This window comes from Passer montanus, unplaced genomic scaffold, assembly GCF_014805655.1.
Source record: "Passer montanus isolate IOZ18808 unplaced genomic scaffold, ASM1480565v1 scaffold2, whole genome shotgun sequence".
Taxonomy (NCBI): domain Eukaryota; kingdom Metazoa; phylum Chordata; class Aves; order Passeriformes; family Passeridae; genus Passer; species Passer montanus.
The window spans coordinates 3,462,227-3,489,498 of record NW_024366591.1 but is presented as its reverse complement, the minus strand read 5'-3'; the positions used below and the strand labels follow the sequence as shown (position 1 = coordinate 3,489,498).

The 27,272-nt window shown below is 37.1% G+C and overlaps 1 protein-coding gene across 1 annotated transcript in view; it reads right to left on the bottom strand.

Annotated features, from left to right (window-relative positions):
• The window catches only part of OTOG (otogelin), a 94,342-nt gene that overhangs the window by 36,148 nt on the left and 30,922 nt on the right, over nt 1-27,272 (bottom strand). The window contains exons 22-33 of the mRNA XM_039707665.1: nt 24,897-24,940; nt 24,280-24,433; nt 15,220-15,327; nt 10,982-11,120; nt 10,174-10,308; nt 8,968-9,114; nt 8,241-8,360; nt 7,453-7,569; nt 6,412-6,568; nt 5,403-5,429; nt 2,500-2,667; nt 217-495 (exon numbers count right to left, since the gene is read on the bottom strand). Coding sequence (XP_039563599.1) covers nt 217-495; nt 2,500-2,667; nt 5,403-5,429; nt 6,412-6,568; nt 7,453-7,569; nt 8,241-8,360; nt 8,968-9,114; nt 10,174-10,308; nt 10,982-11,120; nt 15,220-15,327; nt 24,280-24,433; nt 24,897-24,940 — 1,595 coding nt within the window. The remainder of the gene's footprint in view (nt 1-216; nt 496-2,499; nt 2,668-5,402; nt 5,430-6,411; nt 6,569-7,452; nt 7,570-8,240; nt 8,361-8,967; nt 9,115-10,173; nt 10,309-10,981; nt 11,121-15,219; nt 15,328-24,279; nt 24,434-24,896; nt 24,941-27,272) is intronic.

Here is a 27,272-nt window from a genome sequence, read left to right as displayed (position 1 = left end):
TATTTAATGGCTTTTCACAAGAAAACAGAATCTCATCTTCACTACAATGCTCAGGGAAAAGTATTTTGAGCCTGGAGGTCCCAGAGTTCCCACAGTTTCCGGTAATGTAGGGTAGAGGTAAGCAATCTCATCATCTCTGAAAAGAACAACACCATTTCGCCTGGATTTGCACAGGGAGAAAACTGCTGCTCACAACATTCAAGTATATTTACCTACCTACAAGTTTAAAAAGGGTTGACAGTCTAAACTCCTCTGAATGATGGTACTTCAAAAGCTCAACTGAAGAGGCTGAAATGTGGATGAAGAATCCTGGTTTTGCAAATGACTCAAAGGAACTGTATCCTGACAGCCACGTATTCTTGTGGATGACAAACGTAGACCTGTTGTGAAAATCTTCCGATTTTTTCCATTTAGAAACAACAAGAGTATTATTGGAGACCAGCTGAAGAAAATAATTTGGTCTGTCAGCTGTTTCAAAAGAAATTAAGCTGGAATCTGAAAAAAACAAAACAGGAGAGCACACAGAACTTATTTACTGATGCCTGCGCAATAAACCGTACCACTACTGACTCTAGTAGCATGAGGAATGAAGATTGACTTTGGCCTTACCAGTGAAAACAGCCTGAATCTTGTAAGAAAATACACTATGTATGGATTGCAGAGTGCTAGATTGTGATGATGATTAAGTTTTCTAAATACTCTACAGATTCCAACAGGAATACAAAGAGACTGAGACATTTGCCCACACCAGGATAAAGGAATACAGCCCTGCAGTCAAGCAAAACTTAATTCACAGTCTTTACTAAGCCAGTTGTTTAATAAAAACTTTAACTCCATCTAACTAGGTTTTAAATTAACATTTGCCATCAGAAATTAATAGCTTAAAAGCTTAGCCTTTCATTAAAAATAAATTAAAACACTGTATTTTGCATTCAGCTCTCTAGCTCTCCCTCTAAGAATGTTACAGCAAAGTCTTTTTTCTGGCAAATGTTCCCTCATGATACCTTACCCTGAAGTACTTCTGATTTCAAGCAGCCAATTGCAGGGCATCAGATCTTGAGCCTGTTACAGGCATCTGTTGCTCACAGAATTACTTCATTCTATTTTGTTGTAAACTCTGCTAGTCTCTTGAAAACAGCCATTAATCTACTGTAAAATCAACTAACCCTCCAGGACTGGGTAGCATTTCTTAAAAAAAAATGCTTAGAAAACAAATGATCTCTATTAAAAGGATATATTATCGCATTCTGGCATAACGCTTCTGGAAGACCACCTTGTTTTCTGAGCATAAAAGCTTCAGATAATCTGAAAAATCTAGCAGTACTAGTGAATGCCTTTTTATGAACTGTCTGTAGCAAGCAGCTCTTTGATAAGTAACAAAGGACAGTCAGTGTGATTTTTAACACCTGCTGTACAGCCAATCAGTGCATTAATGCCACAAACTCTCCATTATCCAGGAATGCCTGAAACTGGTAAGACATGCATTTTGATGAAGTACCAAAGAGTCATGAATCTCCTGTAATGATACATCATATTGATTGTACAGATTCCTCATGACCAAATGATGAAATGCCATTTGCTCAAACTGGACCATAAGGCAAAAATTCTATTTGCCAGGTTAAATTCTGAGCAAGAGATTTTTATAGGGGAATAGAACAGTAGGAATGACCTCTCTTTCCAAACATAAATTGAACACAATGTACAAGTGCCTCAAAACTATGACTAATAAAAGAAATCTATCCCCAGCTATTCTGTTACATGAGCTCTTGTGTCAGTTCTACAGACAGCAGCATTAGTAATCAAAGACTTATAACATTTTAAGTGATACAAAGCCACCTTCAGGCTATCCAAGGAGCTCACCAGGGGACTCTGGTCAATAAAACCATTGATACCCAAGTCTCTGTGGGCATTAAAGCTGTGTATGCAGACAACTTCAGCATTTAATTAATGTCACAAATGCTGGATACACTCTTGTAGGCTATCTACACATGTCTGAAAGTGTGCAACATATCTTTCTTCTAAAGAAGAAGGAAGTTTCCTTCAGGGGAAACTTAAATTGGGACCCAAAGGAGACAGATTTGCGGCACTCACCCTTACAGAGCCCAGTCGGTGCCAAAGTGCATCTCTGTGTGTGTGGGCAGACAATGAGGGATGATGGCAGAGCAAGGCAAGTGGGGAGCACTTTCCTTGCAACATTTCTCTCCCATTCTTTCCCAGTTCCACCAGAAGAGAGGTAAAGGGAGCAACACACAGGTTACTGGGCTGCAATACCAGGATGGTGCTTCTGAAGGCTGGGGTGTGGGGAGGCAGCTGCTTTTCAACTGCTTCCAAATGTACAAATGTACAATATAAAACCCACCAAAGGAAATTTTGGCAGACATTAAAGTGCATGTTCAACTGACTGGTAAAGCAAGAATTTTTTTGACCCAGGTTTATTCTTAAAGACAAGGGCAGAGTTTGCTCTGTCTTACTTAAGATGCTAGGTTATTATGACTTTACCATGTGCTTTGGGTTTATAAAGTCCTGAAGTCAGCATAAAGCTCACTACATGCCCAGGAACAATATCATCTTCTTTCACAGGGAAAACAATGCCGTCCACCAATTTTGCTGCTATTACAAATTTTCCATCCAAATAGCTGACCAGTTTGTATGGGCCTTTTCCCAGAGCTGTGGAGAAAAAAACCAATTATTTTTCATGTCATGTGTCACAAATGCTTGAGCTCTAATCAGTAGGGCAGAGCACATGAAGAAAAACACATCTCACCACTCTGCAAATAGATCTAGGTGCCGTGCACTAAACTTGAAAGAAAACTAAAACAAACCTTTTTAGAAAATACATATTCTGAAAACTATCAAGAATACCTACTTGCAATTTTCAAGATTCATTATCAGCTTCTCCTTTTTGTCCCTCTCATCTGCTTTGGTTTCATAATCATTTTATTGAAGTTAGCTGGCCCCTTGGTTATTTGATTTAGGATCCTTCTAAACTATTTATTTGTATGGTTGAACTGATTATACACTTCTTACTACTTTTTAAAATCTATTTTATTAATGTCCAAAGCATGAGGCATATTGCAGAGAATAAAAGTTTGTTGTCAACAAGCGTCAAGAAACACCTTCAACAGTGAGATACAAACATAACCACTGTGAAATAAGACAGGAAGAAATCAGCATCACAAGCACATAATGGTCATAATTTTATCTATAAGTAAAAAAAGCCAATAATATGCAAATGTATTTTGTAAACCTTAAAACCACACCTTCTCATTTACATAAAACTTGACTTCAGAAAAATAGTTTAGTATTTATTTTCAAATGTTTGAAACTATTTTTGTTAAGTTCTCTGTTAAAATTAGGCCTTTTATGCCTCACCTGAGCAGTTCACCTCATTACCATTAGCGAGGACATGGCAAGCATACACCTGAGATAGCTGCAGTTATCAGCTGGCAAGTTAATAGCATTGACTCTTAAAATGTGTTCCAACAGGTAAAAATTTTGGACTGCAATTTGCAGCTTGCCTTCATACTCTGGTTCTCCAAAACCTTAACACTTATTAAGAGTTTTGAAATCCTAAGGATGATGCATTATAAGCAGAGCTTTAGATTCTAAAGGCATGAAAAAGAAGCCAGTTAGGACACAAGTCCATGCTCACCTAAACATGTACAAAATACCTGTTTATCTTCAGTGCAGGGAGTTGAAAAAACCTGTTTTAAATTACTACTTAAAACATCCACTGCTAAGGGAATATCCTTATATGTTTAAGTATCCCATCTCAGGCCCATCCAAAAGTTGAGAGACCACAGCCACCAGCTGAGGATTTCCCTTGACCTAAGACAAAAGGCCTCTGCTTCTTGTAGGACTAGAATTATTTCACTCTGGATTCATACAAAGTTACATAGAGAAAACTTCTTTCTGGTCTAAGACAATTTTGTAACCTTCCCATCTCCAAAACAAAGTAATCCTGGGTCATCCTACTCTAAGTTATGTAGACAAGAAAATCGTCAGCATGGAGATGATTTTTTTTTTTTGTCTGCTGACAGCTCTGGAACACTCTATGTTGAATACTGATGAGCAGGATTAGCAAACAGCACAAAAATACAAAGAAAGAAGTATACAATAACCATGTTTATTTCAAGGCTGGTCATATGCACAAATCTCCACTATTTCCACTAATTTCTGTCAGTGAGAATTCAGTAACAAATAAAGGAAATAACACACTTTAAAAGTATGTGTTATCATCTAGCTTCACTATCACCACAGATGTTAGAAGCACTGCACTTCAGTCTACATGCACTGACCTTGTCTATTATCAGACTGTATTTTTATGGAAAAAAAAAAACAAACCAAAAAGAAAAGTTAAAACCTTTGATCACCTCTTATATTCAACTATTCTTTATTTAAATTAATTGAAAGTCTTAAATGGTACTTTAGATAAAATGCCCATGAATTAGTGATTTGACTCCACTCAAAATCTTTTCAGGAGTCAGTGTATGAGAAAAGGCACATTTATTGGCCATATTCTTTGGGACTGGAACAGAGCATAAGTCTGTCCTAATTTAACTTTGTCCCTTTCTGAAACCTTTCCAGGACTGAGCTGCTGCAATATTGATCAGAAGACCAAAATACTCCATGTCATGTGGGTAGACAGGCTTCTAGATGAGCTTGATAAGGAGTTACAGCATAAATAGCAGGAGCCCTGACCCTTCCTCACACCAGACTGCCTTGTGTGCCACATCTGACTGTGCAGACAGGGGCAGGGTGATGTAGAAATAGTCTGGATATGGGTTCCAGGGCTAACACAGCCCTACTGCACCCAGAGCAGGTTCAAGGTATGGTCCAGCACCTTCCCCAGGGTTTGCAGCCCTCACTGACAGCCACTCCAATGCAGCAGCAATGCTGGCTGCTCAGGAACTCGAGGCCAGGTCAGACAGACCTAAAAGGAGTGTTGTTCCCCTCTGGGGACAAACAGTTGTCATAACTTAACAGCTACCTCCCTCTGAAGGCTGCTCAGGAGCCTGTGAGTGATTTAACAACCCACTGGGCTCTGCTCAGCTTTGAACTGCACCTTAGCAAGTAGTGCCACTAGCACTTTTCAGCTGATATTCCATTAATTAATTAATGATTTAATTGTTGATTCATCACCCATCAATGCAAAGAAAATTAGTTAGACATATGTTCTTGGAAGATGTCCAGGAACTATGAAATTAAAAGCCTTTAAAAAAGCAAAATGAAGCAGCAAAACCATCTTGACTAGTTAAATCTAACATTCACAAACGTTTCCAGTAATACAATTGTTTTTACAATTTGCTAATTGTAAAAACCTCATTTACAAAGATACTAAAACTTAAATTAAAAAAACCCAAAGATTGCATTGATATTTTTTCACTTCCTCTAGAACGTACCTTTGTTGAAATATTCACAATCATAAGCTAAAAAAAGAAAAAGAAAAAATGCATTTACAGGCATTCTATAGATAAACAGGTTTTCTATTCCCCTTAACGATTAAGATGTGAGCCAAATGCTTGGCCACATTACGTCATACACAAACATGTATTAAAATTATTGCCTAATATTTACTGTACTTTAGATAAAACACTAATTTAAACTACACAGATGTGTATAAAGCATTGCTTCCCAGCAGGAAATACCAAGCTCACATACCTACAGCTGTCTTTTTGTGACCTCTAGCGGCTATGACTGAGCTTCACACAGAAACACACCTTTTCCATCAAAAGTTAAGAGCAACCCTCTCACTCTGAGACCAGTTTGCTGTGCGACCCTGAGCAAGCTGCACACACTCTCTGTACAACTGCAAAGTTAGAAAAATGCTTTCTTTGCATCTCCCCTTCTTTTATGGCATCTTTGGGGAAAGGATAGCCTTCTGCTATGCATTTCCACTAAGTGTTAGAGAAAAGGGTCTCAGATTTTTTTGTAAATTCTAAGGACTGTTGGAGAGGAATCCTAAGGTAATGACTCTGCCCAGCTTAAAAACTAACTTGTTTTTCTTTAGAAGACCTTTATATTTCACACTTGCTCTGGGGGCTCTAATAAGGCACTTATGTTTACTAGATCTTATTAAGAAGTGAAGTTCTCCTGAAGATGGAAATCCCTTGAGCTGTTAACTTTGCACTTTTGGTTTGAAGGATGCATGCTGTACCCTAAATATAGACTTCCCATGACTTCTCCTTTCACGTCATAGGACAAAGGGTTTAAAAGTAGAAAAGTATCCCTCACAACAAAGAAAAAGCTCATAAACCAGCTAAATCAGAATGAAATTGGAGTGAGAGGCACCAGTGAGGCTTAGATTCAATTCATGGCCCCAGGTCAGCTGGTGTGACTGATTTTTCAGGTCTGTCTGCCACGGATGCAGGGCAGGGGCAGCCCTTGGCAGTGCTGGTTAACCAAACTTACGGCACACTCTGGGAGACCTCCAGTCCACAGCAACTCCGTGCTGGCAGCACTGATGGGCATATGCTGAGACACTGGTACAGAAACACTCACAGTCACCACCTTGGGTACAGCCACAAGTGTCTGTCAAGCAGTTGGAGTAAAACCAGGTGACGTCGATCTGGAAATGAAATTATCACTTATCAAAAACATCCCTACAGGAACTGCCAGCCAACACCTCGACACAAAGCTATGGCTCTTCCAGAAGACAATACATCCAGCTTGGAAGAAATAAAGATTTCACTCTCAATGCTTCCTGAAACATGAGAAAAAATGTTCATTGGGACACACCATAAAATCTTGTCCAGCACTTAGTAACACAAATCAATGACGCATTAAGAACAGGCACATTAAGATATTGATGTGGACTTGTGTTTTATATTGTTTCATAATATTTAAGCCCTAAAAAAACATTAAAAACTGTGAAATAAAAGACTAAAATGATCAGTAAAACTAAATCAGTTTTACCGATTTTACTAAATCAGTAAAACTCATAAATTTTAAGGAAGTCAGATACACATAAAATGTAAGAAATCAAAGTAGACAGAAAGCTCTTCTTTATGTGTGAGTAGTTAATATTCTCTTCATATTATCAGGCAATTTGACACAAGAATTTGTCATTTTTCTTACAGTATCTTCGAGTCTTGTCTTAAGTTACAAAATTTCCAAGAAAACTGTCAATGATAATTTTCTTACTGAAATGTTACACATTCTACATGGATCTACATTTGAGTAAGTTTTCTAGGAATGAGTTCTTTCCATCTGACACTGCCCCTTTAATACATTTATTTATCTCTGCATGAAAAATATGCATGCCATGTAACACATTTCATTAAAAGCAAGTGGTTATGCTTACACAAGCAATACTTGTGATTAAAAAGAAAATATCCCAAATTAGGTGTATTTTTGTCTTCATTAATAACAAAGAGCTTCATGTTGAAGAGTAACATTTCCCTCTGGTACTATGTTCGCTGTCACTTGTTTATATACAGGACTACAACTCACCACTGGGTGGCAAGCTTCAAATGTTTCACTTAGCAGTATCCCACATTCCTTCTTGGCAAATGGCTCTCTAAGGGGGTTCAAACTGCATGGATTTCGAATATCAGAGCTGTCAACACACTAAACAGGGAAGCAAAATGAAGGTGAGAAATCTTTTTCATAACCAGTTTGTGTTTTGAACTTGCAAAGCATATTTTTGTGATTTTTATTTTTTAGGGAGATGCAAAACGTGAAACAAATGCGTAATTTACGAAACTAAAGCAGGACTAACATATAGAATTAAAATCCAATGCTAATGAAGAAGAAATGGAAAATTACACTATCTGAAGAAACATTCCACTGGTCTGAAAGCAGCAGAAAAACATACATACTTATGGGTCTAATCAGAGGTACCAGAGAGGCATATAGAATGTTTTTTCTTTCCATTGCTGTGGTTCTACAGTTAAATGTTTCCCAGCTATGAAAAATCAGTTAAACTGTCAACACAGTCTAAAGTGAACTCAAAATTCTTCCCTTATACAGAAATCCCACTACTTTACTGTTCAAATGTAATAAAAAATATTCAAAATATTGTTACAGCATTTTCTTTACTCTCTAAACACTCTGCAGCAAAAAAGATTATTATTTTCTTTAACAGATTATGAAATCTTTAAGAACCACTGATATTGTCATTTGTATTGCTGCCTGACTGGTTCTTTCAGGAATGAATTTCTGATTTCATTCAAGATTCATTAAGATTGTCTAACAGCAAAAAAATCTGCTAGTAAGCATATTCTCTTTTTGCCATGTACCTCCACAGCTGTCCAACTGTTTCCAAACTCTTGTGAGTTCGTTAATTCAAAATTATCTGGAGTCCTCAGTTCATTTACTGTCTTCAAATCAAAATTTCCACACAATCCAGTCAATTCCCCCTGAGAAAAAAGTATATACACACACACATATATACACATATATATAAAGGTATTTTCTCAAGATGAAATGCTGTCAGTCATGACCATTTTCAAAACTTGCATCTTCAGTTGTTTAATTATAAATTTGTCACATTTTGATCATTTTTCAGCTAAATTTCAATCAAAAGAGTTCAGCTTTTCAGTCAGAATAATTCAGTAACAAAGCTATGGAGGATATTTTATTTTGGCAATGTCATTATTATGCCCTTTCAGTTATGTATCCCCAAGCCTTTGAAAAATGAGATCTTTTTGTTCAGAAAAGGGTGCTGTTAGCCAGTTATGTGGTTTTTTTAAGCCTCAGCAAAATAGCATCTGCTTCAGTCATGTAAGGAACGAGTACTGAAGGAAAACTTTGCCCCAGAGATATTTGTCTCTGTTGTTACAGAAGTTATACAGAAAAGAGTAACTAAAAATGTCAATGAAAATATTAATTCTCATTTATCTATATAGCTGAATGATTCTTTAATGTATTTCTGACAGTCGATTCTCTGAATAATTATGTCTCATTTAACAAAACTTACAAAAACACCTCAAAGAAATGGCAATAAGAGTGTTCACTTCCACCTACCTGCCACTGATGCCCCATCTGCACATGAACTGTTGTTCTCTGGTCCCAAAGAATGGTGATATGTTCATCAGGAAAATGAACAACAGTGAAAAATCCAGCTTTCCATAACTGCATTTTTTGTAGGCCATCTATGTAACTAGATAAACTCTGTTCAAAATAAAACAAGGGCGCTTATAATGGAAATAGTATCTTCATAAAATGTTCACTTGAGAGGAAATGAAAAAACTAAATAAAATTAACAACATGGTTCTCAGACACGTCCAAAAACAGACAGAAGGCCACAGAGGGGAAAAATGCTTAAGCAAAAGGGGCCTGGATTTTGAATGTGAACTGTATTATATTTTTATCATTTTCCAATTTTAAGAGTTGATTTTATATCGAATTTATAGGATCGGTAATGGACTGAAGATTAAAATGCTAATGGTTCATCTGGGAAGTAGGTGAGTAGTCTTAAGGCTCCTGATTATGATTTTCACTTACAGTCACATACTTTTTTTGAATATGAATAGGTAAAAATATGCATGAAGCAGCCTCTGGAAATAAGGAATTGTCCAAATATCTCCCTAGATCACAATCTTATTTACAGAAAGCATTTTTCTCTCAATCCACTAACAATCAGGCTGCAATTTATTTGTAGCATGGACTAAGATGCCTGGTTTAATGATACAAACTTCCTTTCTATAGTCAGTCTATAAACTGTAAATAGTATCATTTATACTACAATTATTAATATACTAAAATACTAAACGTGTACACAATAGAGTTTGCAGTTTGGACAGAACAAAAAAATGAAATTCAGGCTGTGAGGATATACTCCACAGGGCCTGTAATTTGTTGGGATTTTTTAACTGTATAGAAATACTCCTCCTGTACATTCCAGACCTCTATAAGCTCTTAGTTCTAGTGGAATTAATAGCGAAACTCCCACTGACCTCAAAACACTTGTAATTTCTCCTAAGATATTAAACAGGAATTAAGTCTAAACAAAAGAGCTACAAATATCTCCTCTAACATTTTTGTCAAATGCACACAAAATTTTGTTTAAGGTTTCCATTGAACAATCCAGGAATTTGATCAGCATTCACTGTAAAGATATTTACACCTCTGCTACTGAAGTGGCACAGTAAGTTTTTGGTTATGAATGGAAGAAACACCCAGAGAAGCACATGTGCTGCTTTTTGACCAGCAGTAAGAAATAAAACTTACTGGATTCCCAGTCTCATCGTCAAATACTAAAAGAGATTTTCCAACATTAATGAAAACATTTTTTCTGCAAATGATTCCAGTACTAAAGCAGTCAACATTCTCTATAATGACAGAAAGACTGGTTGAAGAAATACCCTGAAGAAAAAAAAAAAAGTCAAATTTTAAATATACTAATATAAATATACATATTGTTACATAGTTCAATTAGCAGAAACCTAAAATATTTGTGTTATGTATGATTCAAAGTCTCAAGAATCCCAAAAATGAAAAAACAGTATGTAGGACTCAATAAAATGCACAGACAGGAAGTAAGTACAATGGTTGATTTTAACAAGTAGTTTTAAACCCAGTTTTAGGGAGGTTTTATATTGTATTTGCAGGGATCCTTGTGGCAGGAAGGAATGATGAACTTGATTCCATGTTCTCAGAAGGCCAATTTATTATTTCATAATACTATATTATATTAAAGAACACTGTACTATACTAAGCCAAAGAACAAAGAAAGGATACTCAGTGAATGCTAAAAAGATAATAATGGGAACTCGTGACTCTTTCCAGAGTCCTGACACAGCTTGGCACTGAATGGCCAAAGAGTGAAAACAACTCACAGCAGAATCCAATGAAACAATCACCTGTGGATAAACAATCTCCAAACACATTCCACACATGAGCAGAACACAGGAGAAACAAATCAGGTAAGAACTGTTTTCCTTTTTCTCTGAGGCTTCTCAGCTTCCCAGGAGAAAAATCCTGGGCAAAGGGATTTTTCAGAAAACATGAATGCCACAGTTTTACACCAAAGTCTCACCTTAACCAGGTAAACCTTACAAGTTCCAACAAAGTCAAAGGTGAGGCCATCGAAGGTCCGGTAGTGCCGGTCCCCGTACGCCGTGCACATCGACGGGCAAGGCTGGAAGGTGCACTGGAACGATCCATGCTGGCAAATGCTGAAAAATGCACGACCAATTATGGGACTATCAGCTGCAAACCCAGACAAATTACTACAGCTATTGCACTGAGAAGCAAAGAAACAAAAGCTGTGCAAGTGTGAGGAGCATGGACAAAAGCATTTTGAATTGTTGGCTAGAAGCAGGACACATCAATTAATTCTCTCGAGGGAAAAAAGTGCATATTGAACTCATAACAGTCTAAGTTTCTTCTTCCATGAGAATTTAAAGGCTCCAGAATATATAGGCACCACAACAGGTCTCAAAAACCGCAAAAAATACAACCAAAAAAACCAACAAAACAAAAAGCCCTATGTAACGTGATACAATTCATTCTCCAGTGCACACCAATAACATGCCACAAGGAGAAAGCCTTCTTTTTCAGCTTCTCACCAAGCATTTTTTTTCTGTACAAGCTGAATCTGAAATACCATGTCCTGTTACTATAATCTCCATGCATTCTGTCCTTGAATAAAAATTTCATAGAATTACCAAGGAAATGGTACAGTAGCATTATTTTGGTGCTTAGGTTCCTTAAAAGAACCATGTTGTTGGATTTACTCTTTTTCCAGATGTCATCACCACCAAACACCAGCCTAAGAGTTTAGGAGCTTCTAGAGCAGTTCAAGTTATGTCTATGGCCACCTTAAACACCAAAGGGTTTTCACCACAACATCTACAGAATGACTGTTCAGACCTTGATGAACTGCCTTTGTAACAAAAGAGAAGAAATGGATTCTTTTCGCATAATAGGAGGCTTTGAAGCATTGGATATTGTGCCTCTTTCTGAATTACCCTCTTACAATCGAAATAACTTTTTCAGAAATTATATAGGTTTTACAAGCAATGGATAGAATTTCATTTCCTGCATCCATGAGCAATCATTAAAAATCTCATTTCTAGGTTCCCAAATGACCCAGACACTTAAATTTTCCTTGATGAACACAGCAAAGCTGGTGCCTTGGCATAGCTTTAGTATAGGTATCTTTATAAATGTAGGTTAAACTAAATACAGCATGTGATATCATTTTGGTACATGCCTAAGTTTAGTTTTAAGAAAACTATTTTTAATTTCCTTGTTAAATGAATGCTGAATATTTTACCACAAAAGTCTTAATGTGACTTACAGAAATACTGGATAAATCTCTAACATCTGACATCTCATATACTGAAGCAGCAGGAAGTATGAAGCTTTCTCTCAGTATAAATTTTTGTCAATGTAACTTCTTCGTATTTCTATCACAATGCCAGTACACCACTTTTTTCAGAAGGGCAGCAAATATCTAGAGCATCTAGGCAGCTCTAGCTACTGGTAGCATCAGGTTTCCTCCTGTTCCCTTAGCAATTAACTTGCACCTACATGGAGCTACTGTCCAGGTTTTCCAAGACTCTGCTTATCCCACCACTGATTTGGTCCACTGCTTGCATTTTGCTTCACTACATGTATCAATACACTGAGCAGATGGCTAAAATTAGTTTCAAATACAACATGTGAAAAGTGTTTGCTGCAGCAAAGCACAAGGAAATACCAGGAGGACTTGCTAACTGCAGACACCTCAGAGCAGCACCAAAGGAAGGAACCCCATCAAGCTGATGGAGAGAGAGGCAAACAGAAGAAATTTGTTTGAACTGGAAGACTAAGTGCTGCTTCTCATGTTCTCCTGAGACATTAGGTTTTCATTTCACTCTTGGCCTATTTAAATCCTTCTCCATATGCTGATCTCTTAAGGGCCTGTGCAGAAATATGGCTTAGTGTGTGAAGCCTAGGGAGATCCTTTTCTTTTTTTTCAGGAACATATTTATAGTCAGAAGGAAGGGATTAAGAGGTACACAATGTCTTTGAAGTCCTCTACACCAGGCACGTTTCATACTAAATGAACTAACATTTAGTTATCAGAATCTAGAGAGACCTAGTTAAAAAAGCTGAGCTATCATAATCTTCTAAACTTCAAATCGTTTTTTATGCAGCATATTTCCAATAAGTATTTGTTAAAGAATACAGGAGACCCAATTCAGCAGCCCACAGAGAGTGACCAGGAGTTGCTCAATGGTCTCAGCATGATGACAGCAGACCAGCACATCTACTTGCACAAGCCCATCTTACCTGGCACAGCAACCCATCAAAACGTTGCTCTGATAGCCTCAGCATTAGAATATTTTGTGTTTTAATGTTGCCACATGCTAAATATTTCAGGTACTTGCACTGAGAACAAAACTTGGGAAACCTAGAGCCACAGGTCAGTCAGACCCCAGAGCTTTGTTTGAAAGTTCCTGTCAGTTCACAGGTTGTTTTGCCAACTTATGAAGTTCTTTTTTTTATCATGTCACTGTTCCATAGATAAATCATATCAACATTTATGTTGCTAACACTACACCAAGTATGACTAAGATGATATTTAGTATCAACACAAACAATTCAATGCACCCCACGATATGATGACTTCTATGAGTGCCTAAGTGTGTTTGTTTGCACAGAAGCACTCTCATGCTTTGCACCTTTCCCTCAACACATCAGATACACCCCTGCATATCCACTCAGCAGACTCAGATTTCATATGCTTTGCATCATGCAGAGCTTGTTGCAGGCTCTCCTCTATTTGTGAACAACTGCCAAAAAGCCATTATCACTTAATCCGTCTCTGCTTCTGGACATGGAAGACTACAAAAGCCATGACAACATTATAGGTTTGTCATGAAATAATGAGCCTGGCCTCAGGGGGAAAAAAAAATAAAAAATAGAAGGCTAAATATCCAGTGTCTTTCTGCCTGCATTGCTGCTGCCTTTGGTGAAGTCTCATACAGATTAGATGGGATAAAGTGTCTCTGATGCAAGCAATCCCACACCAGGTCCAAATGGAGAGGCCTTTGGAAACAAGGGGGTGAACAACCCGGGTCGCTTTACCTGCCTGCCCAGTGGAGATGCCTTGTAAGTCGCTTCACCAGTCGACCAAAGGGCTACAAATCTCTTCTAGAGCAGCTACTGAGGACCTGACGAGAGGCAGAGGAAGGCAGTCAGCACAAGGCTGGAGGGGGCACGACATCCAGACAAGGCAGAGCCTGGTGCTGATGGGATGAGCCTTCCCTGGGCTGGGCTACCCTGAGCTGTGCTGGCCAGGAGCAGCAGCTCACCAGGGGACACAGTTAAATGCTCCTGGTGAGCTACAAGGAGGGCACAAAAAGAGGGAACTGCTCTGCTGGGAACCTGGAGGCTACACCTCTGCCACAGCATCATGGTGCTCGGCAGTACAGCTTGTTTTTCTGAGGCTCTGGTAAGACAAACAGCCCTGCTTGGTGCCAGCCTGCAACATTCAGCCTTGGCCAGAGAGCAAAACAGGCAGAGACTGCCATGAAACGAGCTTGTTTCAGGATCAGGTAGGTGGGGTGTGTTTTCACACTCCTGTGGAGCTTATTAAAGTGGCAGTAAAACACATCCTACTGAGAGTGCTCGAGGAAACCTGGCAGGGTATGTGCTGCATTTACAACACTGGAGAGCAAAAGGAAAAACGGAATCTGTGTCTGCGTGTGTTTAAAGGATCCTATCAACACTTTCCTATTGGTATTCTCCCTTTGAATGCTGATTGATTCATCAGTTACCCACACACACAAAATCAGTGACCAATTTGTCCGTGACATTGCTCAGTGCTCCCCTTAGTTTAACATAGTAGTGGATACAGATTTAAGGACACAGGTCTAAGTTCTGGTTTCTAGACTGCTCAGATTCAGTGCTAAATGTGAAAATGAATAAGTAAAATGCTTTCACAAATGTCACTCAGGTGTAATATTTAAGGGGTTTTACCTGTACTTTAGGAATACTAGCCATGACCTTGAAAATAATTTAAAATAACAAAAATTCTAAATCAAGAGTTTTTAAAACTAAAAAAAATCCCAAATCGTCATTATTTTGTTATGTAAAGTACTTTGAAACAACAAAACCTGAAACAATTTTAACAGCTCTTTGAAGATATGTAAATACAAAGTCAAAGTAGATGATTTAGACAATCTACTGTGAAATTTATGATTAAAAGACATGAAGGAAAAATAATCAACCTACAAATACACAACTTAAATGAACTCATCACTTACATAGATCTCCACTTACCATGTATGACAGGAAGAAATTACTTTGTCACCTGGAAAATATTCCTTTCCTTTCCATGAGCATGGACATTCATCTGCATCCAAGCACATATCCCCATGTTTCACAAGACTAGCAAATAAAAAGAACAAAAAACACTCATCCAGCAGCAAAGATCCAGAGACTCAAATAATATTTAAAGTCTTCTGAAACTGAAAAGGCACCATTTTGTTAATAATTGTGTATGAGCAATTTGGTATCTTCCTTTCACAGGTACCTGAATATTTTATCTTTATTAAGTGCCAGCACTTCGGGTACTAACCTTTTAATCACTAACCCTCTCAGACTAACTCATGAATATACAAATTTTAAGGTCAGGGGAACTAATAATTTCTAGAAGTTCTCTAAATTTCACCAAATTTCTTGTAACTCTGCCAATTAAACCACATTTGACTCAAGCCAAGGGATAATCCATGAGATGTGGAAGCCATCACAACCCTTTGTTCTAGTGGTATGTACTCTTACTCTCCAAAATTAATGGCATATTTAGTCTAAGGATTTTTAAATGAGGATTTCTTCTTGTCCTGTTCTTTCCCTTCACTGATTGAAAGAGTTTTATTTTACTGTAGTTTTTCCATAGCTATAGTTTCGCCTCTTGCTCCATGAATCATTTACTCAATATCAAAAGAGCTATCCTGGCTACATGAAATTATTGTATTAATTAATATTTATTTCTGCACCTTTATGCAAGCAAATACAAATATGCTCCATTTTAGTGGCAGAAGTATCCTCACAGTCTTCAAGGGATATTTGCATTATACCATACCTAACCATATGCATGGCTGTTTACAGTTCAAGACTAATGCTGTGAATTTGTGTTTATACAGAACTCCTAGACAAGCAGATAAAAATGGAAAACTATTAAAGAAAAAAGAAAATGAAAAAGATTGCTGTTATAGAGAAAGAACAGAGGAATTCTTGCCCAGAAAGACCAAATAGAAAAACCAGTCCTAATTTTAAAGTAAAATGTTTGTGGTTTTTTGATAATATTCAGAAAATCTGAAATTAGCTAGAGAGACAAAGAGAAATCTCAAGCAGATTCTACAAATAAAGGTCATGAAATACACCAGAAGCCTTGATTTATTTTATTAATTAAGCTATAATTTCACTGAGCCCAGGAAAGTTGCATTTCATCCAAAACGCAATCCATTTTATCACAAAAATCACAATGCTATTGGATAAGCAAAGCAATACCAATATGGGACCTGAGGGTCCCATAACAGAGAGAACAGCTGTGATGACAAATCCATCTCTCAAATGAAAGCTGTGAAACTTGAACTCTTGACAAGCTGCAGCAGTGTCCTTCACTCCAACTGCTGCAGCTCCCAGTTGTTTTGATCCTGCCCCATTCCCTACAACACAAGAATCCAGAGCAGCTAATACACCAGTTCCATAGTGGAAGGAATCCTTACAGGCACCATGCAGTCGAGGACTATCCTTGTTTCTAATGTTTGAAATGTATTTGTATTGAGAAATAAAACAGTCTCTTGAAACGGTACTTTTGGGCAGATAATTTATTTTTTTCTTCAAGGTAAGTTTGCTTAGAGTCCCAGTACCTCTCTGTAGTAATACAAATTTTGTACAGGTTTTTCTGTGTTCCTAACAGATTTATTGCTCCTGGTGTTTAGCACTGTCATTTGGGCAACATATGGCACCATGGACAAGATGTGATAAGTGTGAGGTACATCCATATAAACAGAGTAACAATGTTTTGTTTCCCTGCTATCCAAAATGAAATATTTCATCCCTGAATTTATCACAGGATATTTTATTAGCTCATATTAATGAGCTGGTAATTTGTATTTTACAAATTACATTGTAGAATTGTGTAATTTGTATTTGACTTAGACTCTTCTTCAGTGTGTTATGTATCAGACAGAAATTTGTATCCCTGTAAAGCTTATGAATGGGAATATGCAGAACACCATAAAGCCTCCTCCCCCATTAAACTGAAAAACTGTTATTTTCCTCCAGGGTAGGTGAAATGTTCTTTGTAATCCATACTTATTTCAAGCATTGTGTCACTTGGAGACAATCAACTGTGAGACTGAAATTCCCACTGGTTTAAAGCTGCTCAGAACTGAACAGGGCACATTCAGACACACAGAGATCACACTGACAAGGTAACACTAAATGCAGGGTTTTTTCCTCATGTTATTACACTGGATTAAAAAAAAAAAGTGATAACAGCTTTCTCTCTTGCAAAGCCAAGCAAATGGATAGATTTCAATGATCTAAGAATTCATCACAAATACCCTACAGAGAGGCCTTGCACAGCTCCTCTTTGAAGTACCAGACATTTTTCTTGATGCTTATACTCACTGTCCAGCCTACAATGAACTGCAAAGACACAAGGATGACGATCCCACTTCACCCTGCTGAACATTCACTTTCTTTATTATCTCATTATTATCTAGAGCTGTCTGCATTCACATACACAGAAATATGTAAATAATCTTGGTAAAGGCACCATTAGAAGTAACATCACCTGTGACTCATCAAACACTTCTTTACTTCTGCAAAGATCCCAAATCTGGACCAAAACAATTAAAAAAAAAAAATCACTCTCCCAGCTTAGAGCAGAGTGGTTTTCAACACTGTGTCTGGCACAAGCTCCTTCCCCTCTCTCCTGCAACAGCCCATCCTCAACTGATCCATGCAGCCACAAGTACTTTTGCTGCAACATTAAATTTGCCCACTGAAGAGTTCACAAATCGTCCTACAAAGGTCTGTAATAGAGGGAAGCAAAAAATAAACAAAATAGGCAGCAGGGAGCATTTGACTTGCCCAACCAGTAAACAAGGCAAATTTTGAGAGAAAATCCAACATTACTAACATTACTGTCGTACCTAATGCCTTTATTAGGGTTCATTCACTGTCTAGACAAGGAGAGTTAATACATTCTGGATGTTTTCTTTTTCATTTGGGGAGCTTCTTAAAGTCTCTTCCACTTTTCCCTGGTTTATTATACCAAAATGTTATGTAATTTTGTAGAATGTTTGGAAGGTTTTCATTATTCTCACTGTACCTTTCCATCTTTCTATATTAACACATGATTTTGATGCCTTAAGTGAGATAGTTTTTTTAGCAGCTTCACCCTGGATTGGAAACCTTCCTGCAGTCAGCTCATCCACCAGCACCAGAATTTCAGTTCAAAAGACTTCAGAGTTACTTTCTAAGTGACAGAGTTGAATCTTCCTTTTAAAATGAAGTCAGAAAGAAGAAGGTCTTATGAAAAGTGCTCCATAATACCAGAATTTCAGTTCAAAAGACTTCAGTTACTTTCTAAGTGACAGAGTTGAATCTTCCTTTTAAAATGAAGTCAGAAAGAAGAAGGTCTTATGAAAAGTGCTCCATAACCTAAATGATACTGGTGAAGTTTTACTGTCAATTAATACAAGTACAGGAAAAAAAAATTAGAGATTTATTTGCAGCTGGTATAAACTAGAAAGTAGGAGACCAATAGGGTTTGTAAGTACTGCAAGAGGAAATAAGGAACTCAAAAATATATCAAGGAAATTTGCAAGTCTGCAAAGCAGAAAAGGATAGAAAAGAAGTGGATTGTCTTGCAAGGGCACTGCAACAGATGTTTTCTTTGGGAATGAGCTCCTGCACCTTTAGCATGCTGTGTCTATTGCCATCAGAAGTAGAAACCAGCAGAAAATCTGGTGTGGATAAATACTGGTTCCTGGAATACTGATGCAGTCTTTGTAAGGGACTTGTATTTTCCTGAGAAAACAGTCAAGTGCATAGCCATGATGGTGTCCCCATAGGATTAATCCTTATTTGCCTGGAAAACATTAAATCTCAACAGACCTCTCCAAAGCCCTGCCTAAACAAAAAGATTTAAAATACTTAGCCTGATAGCAGCAGCAGGGCCATCCAGAAGAGTGAGGTTTCAACAGAAAACAGGTTTTATTTTCATACTGATAATAATAGTAAAATCTGAATCTAAACTAACGAGCATTAGGTCTTCTGAAAAATTATATTAAACACACACCAAGAGAACAGGATTTTTATTTAATCTAAGGAGGCTTATTTTAAGACACAACATGGTCAATGTAATTATATTAATAAAGAGTAGTTTTCTAAAAATATTTGAAACTCATCTGTATTCTTCCCATCATAATTCTTCATTATTAGAGTTGTTTGGCCATGGACACATTTATAAGATGACAACATTAATTGTTTTCTTTATGAAAATTAGAAAGTTATGGGTTTACTTTTTTTTTAATAAAACCTCCCAAGAATGTGTTTCAGCTTTTTATGTGTCACATGATACATACCACAGAAAAATACAGTGATAATTGAGAAAGTTTTAGAAGGAAAATCTGGTGTTACATTCCTTAGTTACAAAACTTCATTACAATTACAGGATATTACAGCTTTGAATTTACTAACTCTTCATCTATTTTATTGGAGCAATAAGTGATGAAAAAAAGAGAAAGCCATGAAAATTCTAATTATGCTAAATTTCCTCAAATTCAGTAAAGTCAAGTTTTTAGCACAAAACATGTTCTTCTGTGTCAAAAACTGTCTCCAGAGTGTGGGGGTCAGAGAAAGGGCTGGTTTTGTTTTTCCTAAATGTACATAAGAAAAGATTTGTCAGGCATTTTGCTTAAAAAGGTGGCCCACATAGTTGTAAACAATTAAACATATAGTGCAAGGAAAAAAGAAAACTTCAACACAGGTGCATTCTGTTCTTGAGATTCAAACACTTGCAGAAATAAACAAACATACTTGGAATTAAGGAGCACACTATGTTCTTAGTTATTCTAAAGTGGTGTTGCTTTCTTTAAGATCAGTCTGTTGACCCTCAATAAAACATCAAGCTGGGTATTGGATGCTGCTGAACAGTGAGAAATTAAGTGACCTGTATGTACAGATAACCCCTGCTAGTAGCCAGCTGAGAATTAACTTTTTATTCTCTTGCAATACTCACATGGAAAGGAAAACAAAAGTCACTGAAACAAGGAGAAAATTACAGCCAGTTCTATAAGCATGATTAGGAAGAGAAGTTTGGCTATGATTCAGAGTTCAAAAAAAAGTCATGAAAATTTTGAAAATGAAGTTTCAAAATACTGCAAAGTTAGCAGAGACTGCTTGATAATTGTATAGTGGTTGGTTTAACACAGCTTTAGAGAGGGAACAAAAACATGAAAGGGAAAAAATGATGAAGATCTAATAGAAGCAAAAACCATTACTAATTGCATTTGGGACAATATGTATTTCAAGCTATTGACATAACTCTCAGAACTTGTATCTGTTATTCATATTTAGAGGCTGGTGGGCCTTGGCTTTTCAAGCAAGATGAAATTACTATGAAATAGACATGGAAATTGCTAAATATTTCAGCTAATGGATAAAGGAATGGATAACATGATCTAAAATAAATACTGATGTATGTCATTAAACAATCACTCAGTCCAAATTAAAGCAACTGTATTCAAAAATGTGACAGGGCTCTTGTTAGAATCAGAATCATCAAGGTTGGAAAACACCTCTAATCTAATTAACCCCAACCATTATAATAACCCCACAAAATTATATATATATATATTGCAAATATAGCACAAATTTTGTGCTATACACCCTATGAATACAGCTCAGTAAAATCCAGCCTATGCTGCAGTCAAAGGGTAAAAATTTGTCAATGAGTGAAGTGGGTAAACAAAAATAATTCCTTCAGGAAAGTGACTGCTTTTCTTGACAGCAACACTAAGATCAGGCTGTAAGCAACAAGGAACAGAAAAGCTGTTTTGGAGATCATTACTGGTCTGACTGGAAACCATGGAAAACCAATGGAATAGGACAGGCACAAACCAACAGGTGTCCACTTGGAGCACACATGTCACACAGCATCCAGAAATGTAGGAAGGTACTACTGTTTATTCCCCTCCTTATCCTATGCTCTGTCTTTTCTCTTTGTTTCTTCTGCAGTCTGATTAAGGGTTCTGTTTCCATGTCAAATCATGCACATTTGGTATCGTTAAGGAGGAAAAATAATTTGATTCATACAAATCCAGAAGCAGAAAATGTCATTCAAATATTGTACTTGAAAAAATATGCACTGAGAGTGTATTACTTATCCTTTTGAAATATAGAACATTTCCCTTGAAATGGTGACAGACCAGTAAGAAAAAATATAAATAAAGTCTTAAAAATTACTTAATATGTCAGGCAAAGTAGGGTGAATTAGGAAGTGAGTTCCATGAGAATTAATGTTTGATTTCAACAGCTTCTAAAATAGACGCAAAGTATGTCATCAATTTTTGTACCATAAACACTGTAACCCATAGAATGATATCCTGTAAATTCACGTATTTACTTAAGCATGGTTACTTGCATCTGATTTACTGACAGCAGAGGGCAAGGAATGAAGCACAGATGCACTGTAAGTAAAAAAAAAAAAGGGATGCCATGAGTAGAGAAGTATTTGAAATATTTCAGCTTTCAGATACTAGAAAAACGCACTGCAAAACAAAAATATTTCCTCCTTGAAATCTTAACACCGCTTCTATGTAAAGAGGTTCTTTCCTTTCCTTCTGTGAAAAGAGGTTCCTTTTGTTAAGTACCTTTCAGAGTATCACTGAGGAATAATCACCCCACAAAACAGATCAGAAAGGTCCTTCTACCTCAAAAAAACTGTAGCTTCCTACATTCCCACCAACAGGTTTCTTAGTCATGATAGTCACTTGACTGCACCCACTTTTAAAATTATTTTACCTAACTCAACAAATGAAACCCATTAAACTGATTTCATTTCTATTTAAATCAACCTAGCTCTCATGTAATGAATCAAGATAAACTGATGCAAGCTCTCAAGCAGGAACAAAAGCATGAACAAAGGAATGAAACTTATTATTTCAGGTAAAGAACTAATGTTAAGATCAAAGGAATTCCATGGCTGTTTTACCCTTTTAAAGCAGACAATGTCACCTCAGTTTTCTATTTCACCACGAAGAACTGATAGCCTAGAAAAGGGATTTCCAAGTTGCATAAATTCACAGTGCATTTGAATCCTGCACTGCTTGAAAGGACATGAACACAGGATGAGGTACTGTATAAAGGTGATGGTATTTTATCCATTTTTCTCTTCCAAAAATTAATTTAAAATTTTTCATTACTGTGCTGTACTGGCTCTGACTCCAAGTTGCTCAATCTGCAGCATGAATCATTGTAGTGTGAATTCAGTGACTGACTTAAAACATTAGGGCTCTTCATATCCAACTTCTATCAAATGCATCTCTTACTAAAATTCCTAAGCAATTAAGAGTCATTACTTAAATAAAAAACCTGCATAGTTAATAGACGGCATAAGTCTCTTGCCTTTCCAAAAGCACACCAGAAAACCCCACACCTTTAGTATCATCTTCATTTTTCTTAAAGCAACCTCAAATAAAAACAAACCCATAAGCAATATAGGACTACTAGAGCTGAATATTTAAAAGATACCAGTTTTGACAAGTTTGTAAGTGACTTAAATTTCTACTTCATCAGTACAGACTGACATTCCTAATTCAAACCTTAGGCTTGCAACACTATTTCCTAGTTCTGCCTTAAGCAGCACCAAAGACAAAATCCTGAAACACAAAAAAGCCTCTCTTTGCACATCCTCAAAAAAAAAAAAAAACCCAAACAAAACACCCCCAAACAAACCCAACAAAACAAACCCAAATAATTTTGTATTAGTATCTCTACAGGCAATATACTGTAGAAAAGAATACAGTTTGCTCAAGTTACATTAAAGACAAACCATCTTAATTTTGTGGTGTGCACATCCTCAAAAAAAAAAACCAAACAAAACACCCCCAAACAAACCCAACAAAACAAACCCAAATAATTTTGTATTAGTATCTCTACAGGCAATATACTGTAGAAAAGAATACAGTTTGCTCAAGTTACATTAAAGACAAACCATCTTAATTTTGTGGTTTTGTCCCTAGGAAATCATAACACTTTGCCTCTTACAACCATAAAATCGTATTATCAGAGTTTTGGGATCACCAACACTTGACACTGAGTCTTCCAATGCTAAAAAAAAAGCCAAACTAATTGCTTACGTTCTAGACCTAAATTCCATCAGGAAGCAGTAGAGATCACAAACTCAGAGGTTATGCACAGCAAAATAGCAGAGAATAAAAATTTATACAATCTGAGCTGCCAGCCATACAGTGCTGCTGAAGGCAGCCTTGAAAGATGCCAGCCTGGTCCAAGAGGGTGAGTTTTAGCAATTCTGACAATATCTGACTCCAGTTAATTTCCAAGTCTACCCTAGCACTTTTCCATATGGTACCATACTATGAGTGCCACTAATTACAGGTTCAATATCATATCAACCATTTCATCTTTCATGTTTCTGAGTATTAAAGTAAAATCCCAAAATCCTGAGTAGCAATATCTTATCATGAGGTAGAGCTATCTACACATCACTCAGTATGAGTACACAGACTTCAGCTGAGCTATTTCAACAGCTCAAATTATTTCAGAGTTATAACACAAAAAAACTTCAGGCTATGTGCTTAAGAAATTAGATTACATCAAGACTAGAATAACAAACACATTAGTATTTTTGTAATCCAAATTATCTCAACAATACAGTGCTTAATTCCATGTACATTATCAGCATAAATCCCCAAGACTTCAGAGATCCTTTTGAGGGAAAAAAAAGTATTGAAAATTATGCCTATGAATAAATAAATTTATCTCCCTCAGCCAAATATTGAAATAGGAGGTTATATATTTAAAAACAAATCTAGACAAACACGATTCTACTGTAACAACAGACTGAATAAAATTATTTCAATGCCATTTCTATATTCTTGGGTTTTCGACCATAATATTATGAAGTATTTAACTCCACTTGTCTTTTGGTTTAGCATTTATTATGACTTCAACAGCCAGTATTGTGGGGTAAGCCTTCACAAGTTTGATGCCCAGCCTTTGAGATCTCAAATTGTCCCAACTTTATTAATTACTCGATCACATTTGTGCACCAGAAAATGGAAATCTGTTTGTACTCACCCTGGTGGGCAGACACAGCCTGACACACAAGGGAGGTGTGCTGAGAAAGTGAGGTTTAGCAGCTGATTCTCACAAGTCCTCTCTCTGCTGAGTTCAGGATCCACTTGTGGGTTACTGCAGTTAATATAAATCTGTCCAGCTGGGCAGCTGTGTGCTGGGGGAAAATGGACCAATGCTTTAGTCTTCACAGTTGAAATTTTCCATTCTGTAAATGTGTGCAGTAAGGATTTGTAACAGAGATTATAACATCCAGCAGTACTAGTAACATTCAGTTGCCTCTCCTCATTATTTGGGGTAAAGCTAACCTTTGTTTGCCCTACTGAAGGTTTGCTGTTTATCATGCAGCTAAGTTTACCTGCATCAGCAAGCAAAAAAAGTTAGTATTTTAAAATACTGGGGAGAAAAAATGTTGCTCAGACCTAACAGTGTTTTGGCTGGTACAGTAGGCTGGTACAAAGCAGGAACATTACTTTCAAACACAGATAATTATGGATCCCCTTCCAGAAGTTAATTTGTACACACTGCACTATCTTTTAATTCAGACAAGGGGTTCCACCAAGACTGGAGGAAATTTATTCATTGGCTTTGAAGTATCTTTTCCCTCTCCCTTCACTCACCTATTATGTTGTTATCACAGCTCATTAGTCCATCCCTGCAATGGCTGCAACAGAAATACACAAAGATGTACTGAGAGACAGGAAGCACTGAAATATATTAATATCTTCTATTTAGTAATGCAGAATAAGTCAATAGAAAATAATTTTGTAAATGTCTGCACTGAACATTGTAACTGTGCATAAGCATTGCCTTAACTCATTAAGAACATTAGTTAAACTCCAAACTTTTGCTTTATGCATAATGTTATTAGGAGTTAAGATGCATGAGCTGACAAAAAAAAATATGTACAGGAATATGCCCCCATATTGCTCCCCAAAACACATTTCCCCTGCGTGAAACAGTTCCAAGCTGCATAAAACTCAACCTAACAGGATACTGGATGCAGGGAAGCACTGAGAAAACTAACACTGTCTGGTCCTTTCTAGTTTGAGCCAAAATAGTCCAGTACTTTTCTAAAATGGTAGCAGCTCCTATTGCAGCTCATTGTCAGGGAAAACTGTAGCAGTGCTGGGCTGAGTTTCAGATCCTGGTCAGCACTAAAGAACCTGAGGCCATGAAATCCAGCACTACTTTCCCATTCTTTTGGCTAAAGCATCCCCAGGACTCCTATGGCTGGTCAGCAGATTCAGAATCAAATTCTTGATGTGCTACAGCCTCCCTGTGAGCACATTTGGAGCTGTGTATGGACCCCAAAGCCCTGCAGGAAAAGCACTCATGGACTGCACAGTATCACTCAGGCAAGAGGAAAAGGAGGACCAAAAGGAACAGAGAGGGAGGCAACTCAAAGGTAATGAAAATATTTTAAAGAACTTGTTGAAAGCAACAGAGCAGAAAAGCCATTCCACAGACAAGAAATTCCAGTTTGAAAGTGGGAAGTTCCAAATAGGAAGCAATTGAGAGGAATAAAGGATGGGGAGAACATAAAGATCATAATTGTTTCTAATAGAAAGTGACAGATAAAAAAAGACTTCATCACATAGCATTTTTTTCCAGTTCATCCACACAAGTATTCCTACATGATTCCTAATGCATTACTTAGCACAAGGCAATTCACAGGAGCTGACAGTCTGTACCTCTGCATTTGAAAGCCTTTCCACCCAACAGATCTGTATATAGCCTTATTAAAAAACACCTCGAGTAAAAATTGTGACTAGGTGGGAGACACAAATCTCCAATTCCAGCTAAAATCCTTGTAGTTATAAACTAGTAGATTTTAATTTTATTAACAAAAAAGCTGCCAGATCCCAAGCAATTCCACTGAAATCAACATGAAGAGGATTTCTGTCTACAGCAATTTTTTAAAAAACTACATCTGTGGATCATCACATGATGTGCATTCAACCATATATCCATCACATGGGTTCAGCAAAATTAGCTGAACTGGACCTCCGAGAAGGAGGATTAAACATTTACCAGGAGCAGCCCCTTCTCTTGGCTGCCAGGGCTGTTTGGCACATTTTGTAAACAAAAACACCTTGGGAGGGCAGGCAACAGTGCACCCAGCCTTTGCAGGGCCTCATATAGTGGGTTGCCTGGCACACTCCAGGGAATCTGCCCTAATGTAAAAAAATAAGCTATCTTGATGAATAAGATATTGATTTATAACAGTCAGTATTTATGGACTGCTGACAAGAGTGAGAAGGAGTTTGTGTGTGCTTACTGAGTGCCCCCATTGCAACAGGAGTCTGACAGCACCAATCTCTAATGTGGCCTTTGTAACAAACTGAAGAACTACACTGATCTATCACAGACAACTCCGTCTGCTCTGCTTTTAATTAAGCGCTGTAACAACTGATATAGGCAGGCAGAGCTCAGATATTATTTCTGAAAGCTTGTTATTTACAGACCTTGTAGTCCACATTACTCAACCTTCTCCAGACAGAAATAACTGTTGAAAAGTATGCAGCTGGCAGGAGCCAGGATCACCTAACAAGCTTTCTTCTTTAGTGTCAGGACTGCAAAGATGCAAATGGAAGAGCAAGAGGACAAGAACAAATGCCAAATGTAAGGAACAAGAACAGAGATGCTTATTTACCATTGGCTGTAGCTGATAGTTTTTTGTGTTGTTTCTTAGTTGATAAAAGCCACATTGCTCTTTTATAATGATTCTATTCTAGTGGAAGATAGATTCTTAATAATTCTTCATAAATGGATTTAAAATCTGGTAAACGGAAGGAGAATAGCAATGAAGATCTATGGACAGTCAGGAAATGTCTGTGCTATTCTGGAGCTCTCCACATTAGTATGGATATAAGAAATTATTGTGGCTTTTCTTTCTGTTTTGCACTTCAATATATTGCATTACAAAGCTTAAGTTCTAAAGGTCTTGTGTCAAACACAGAAAACTGATGCAGGTTTATTCTGTAGATTTCATT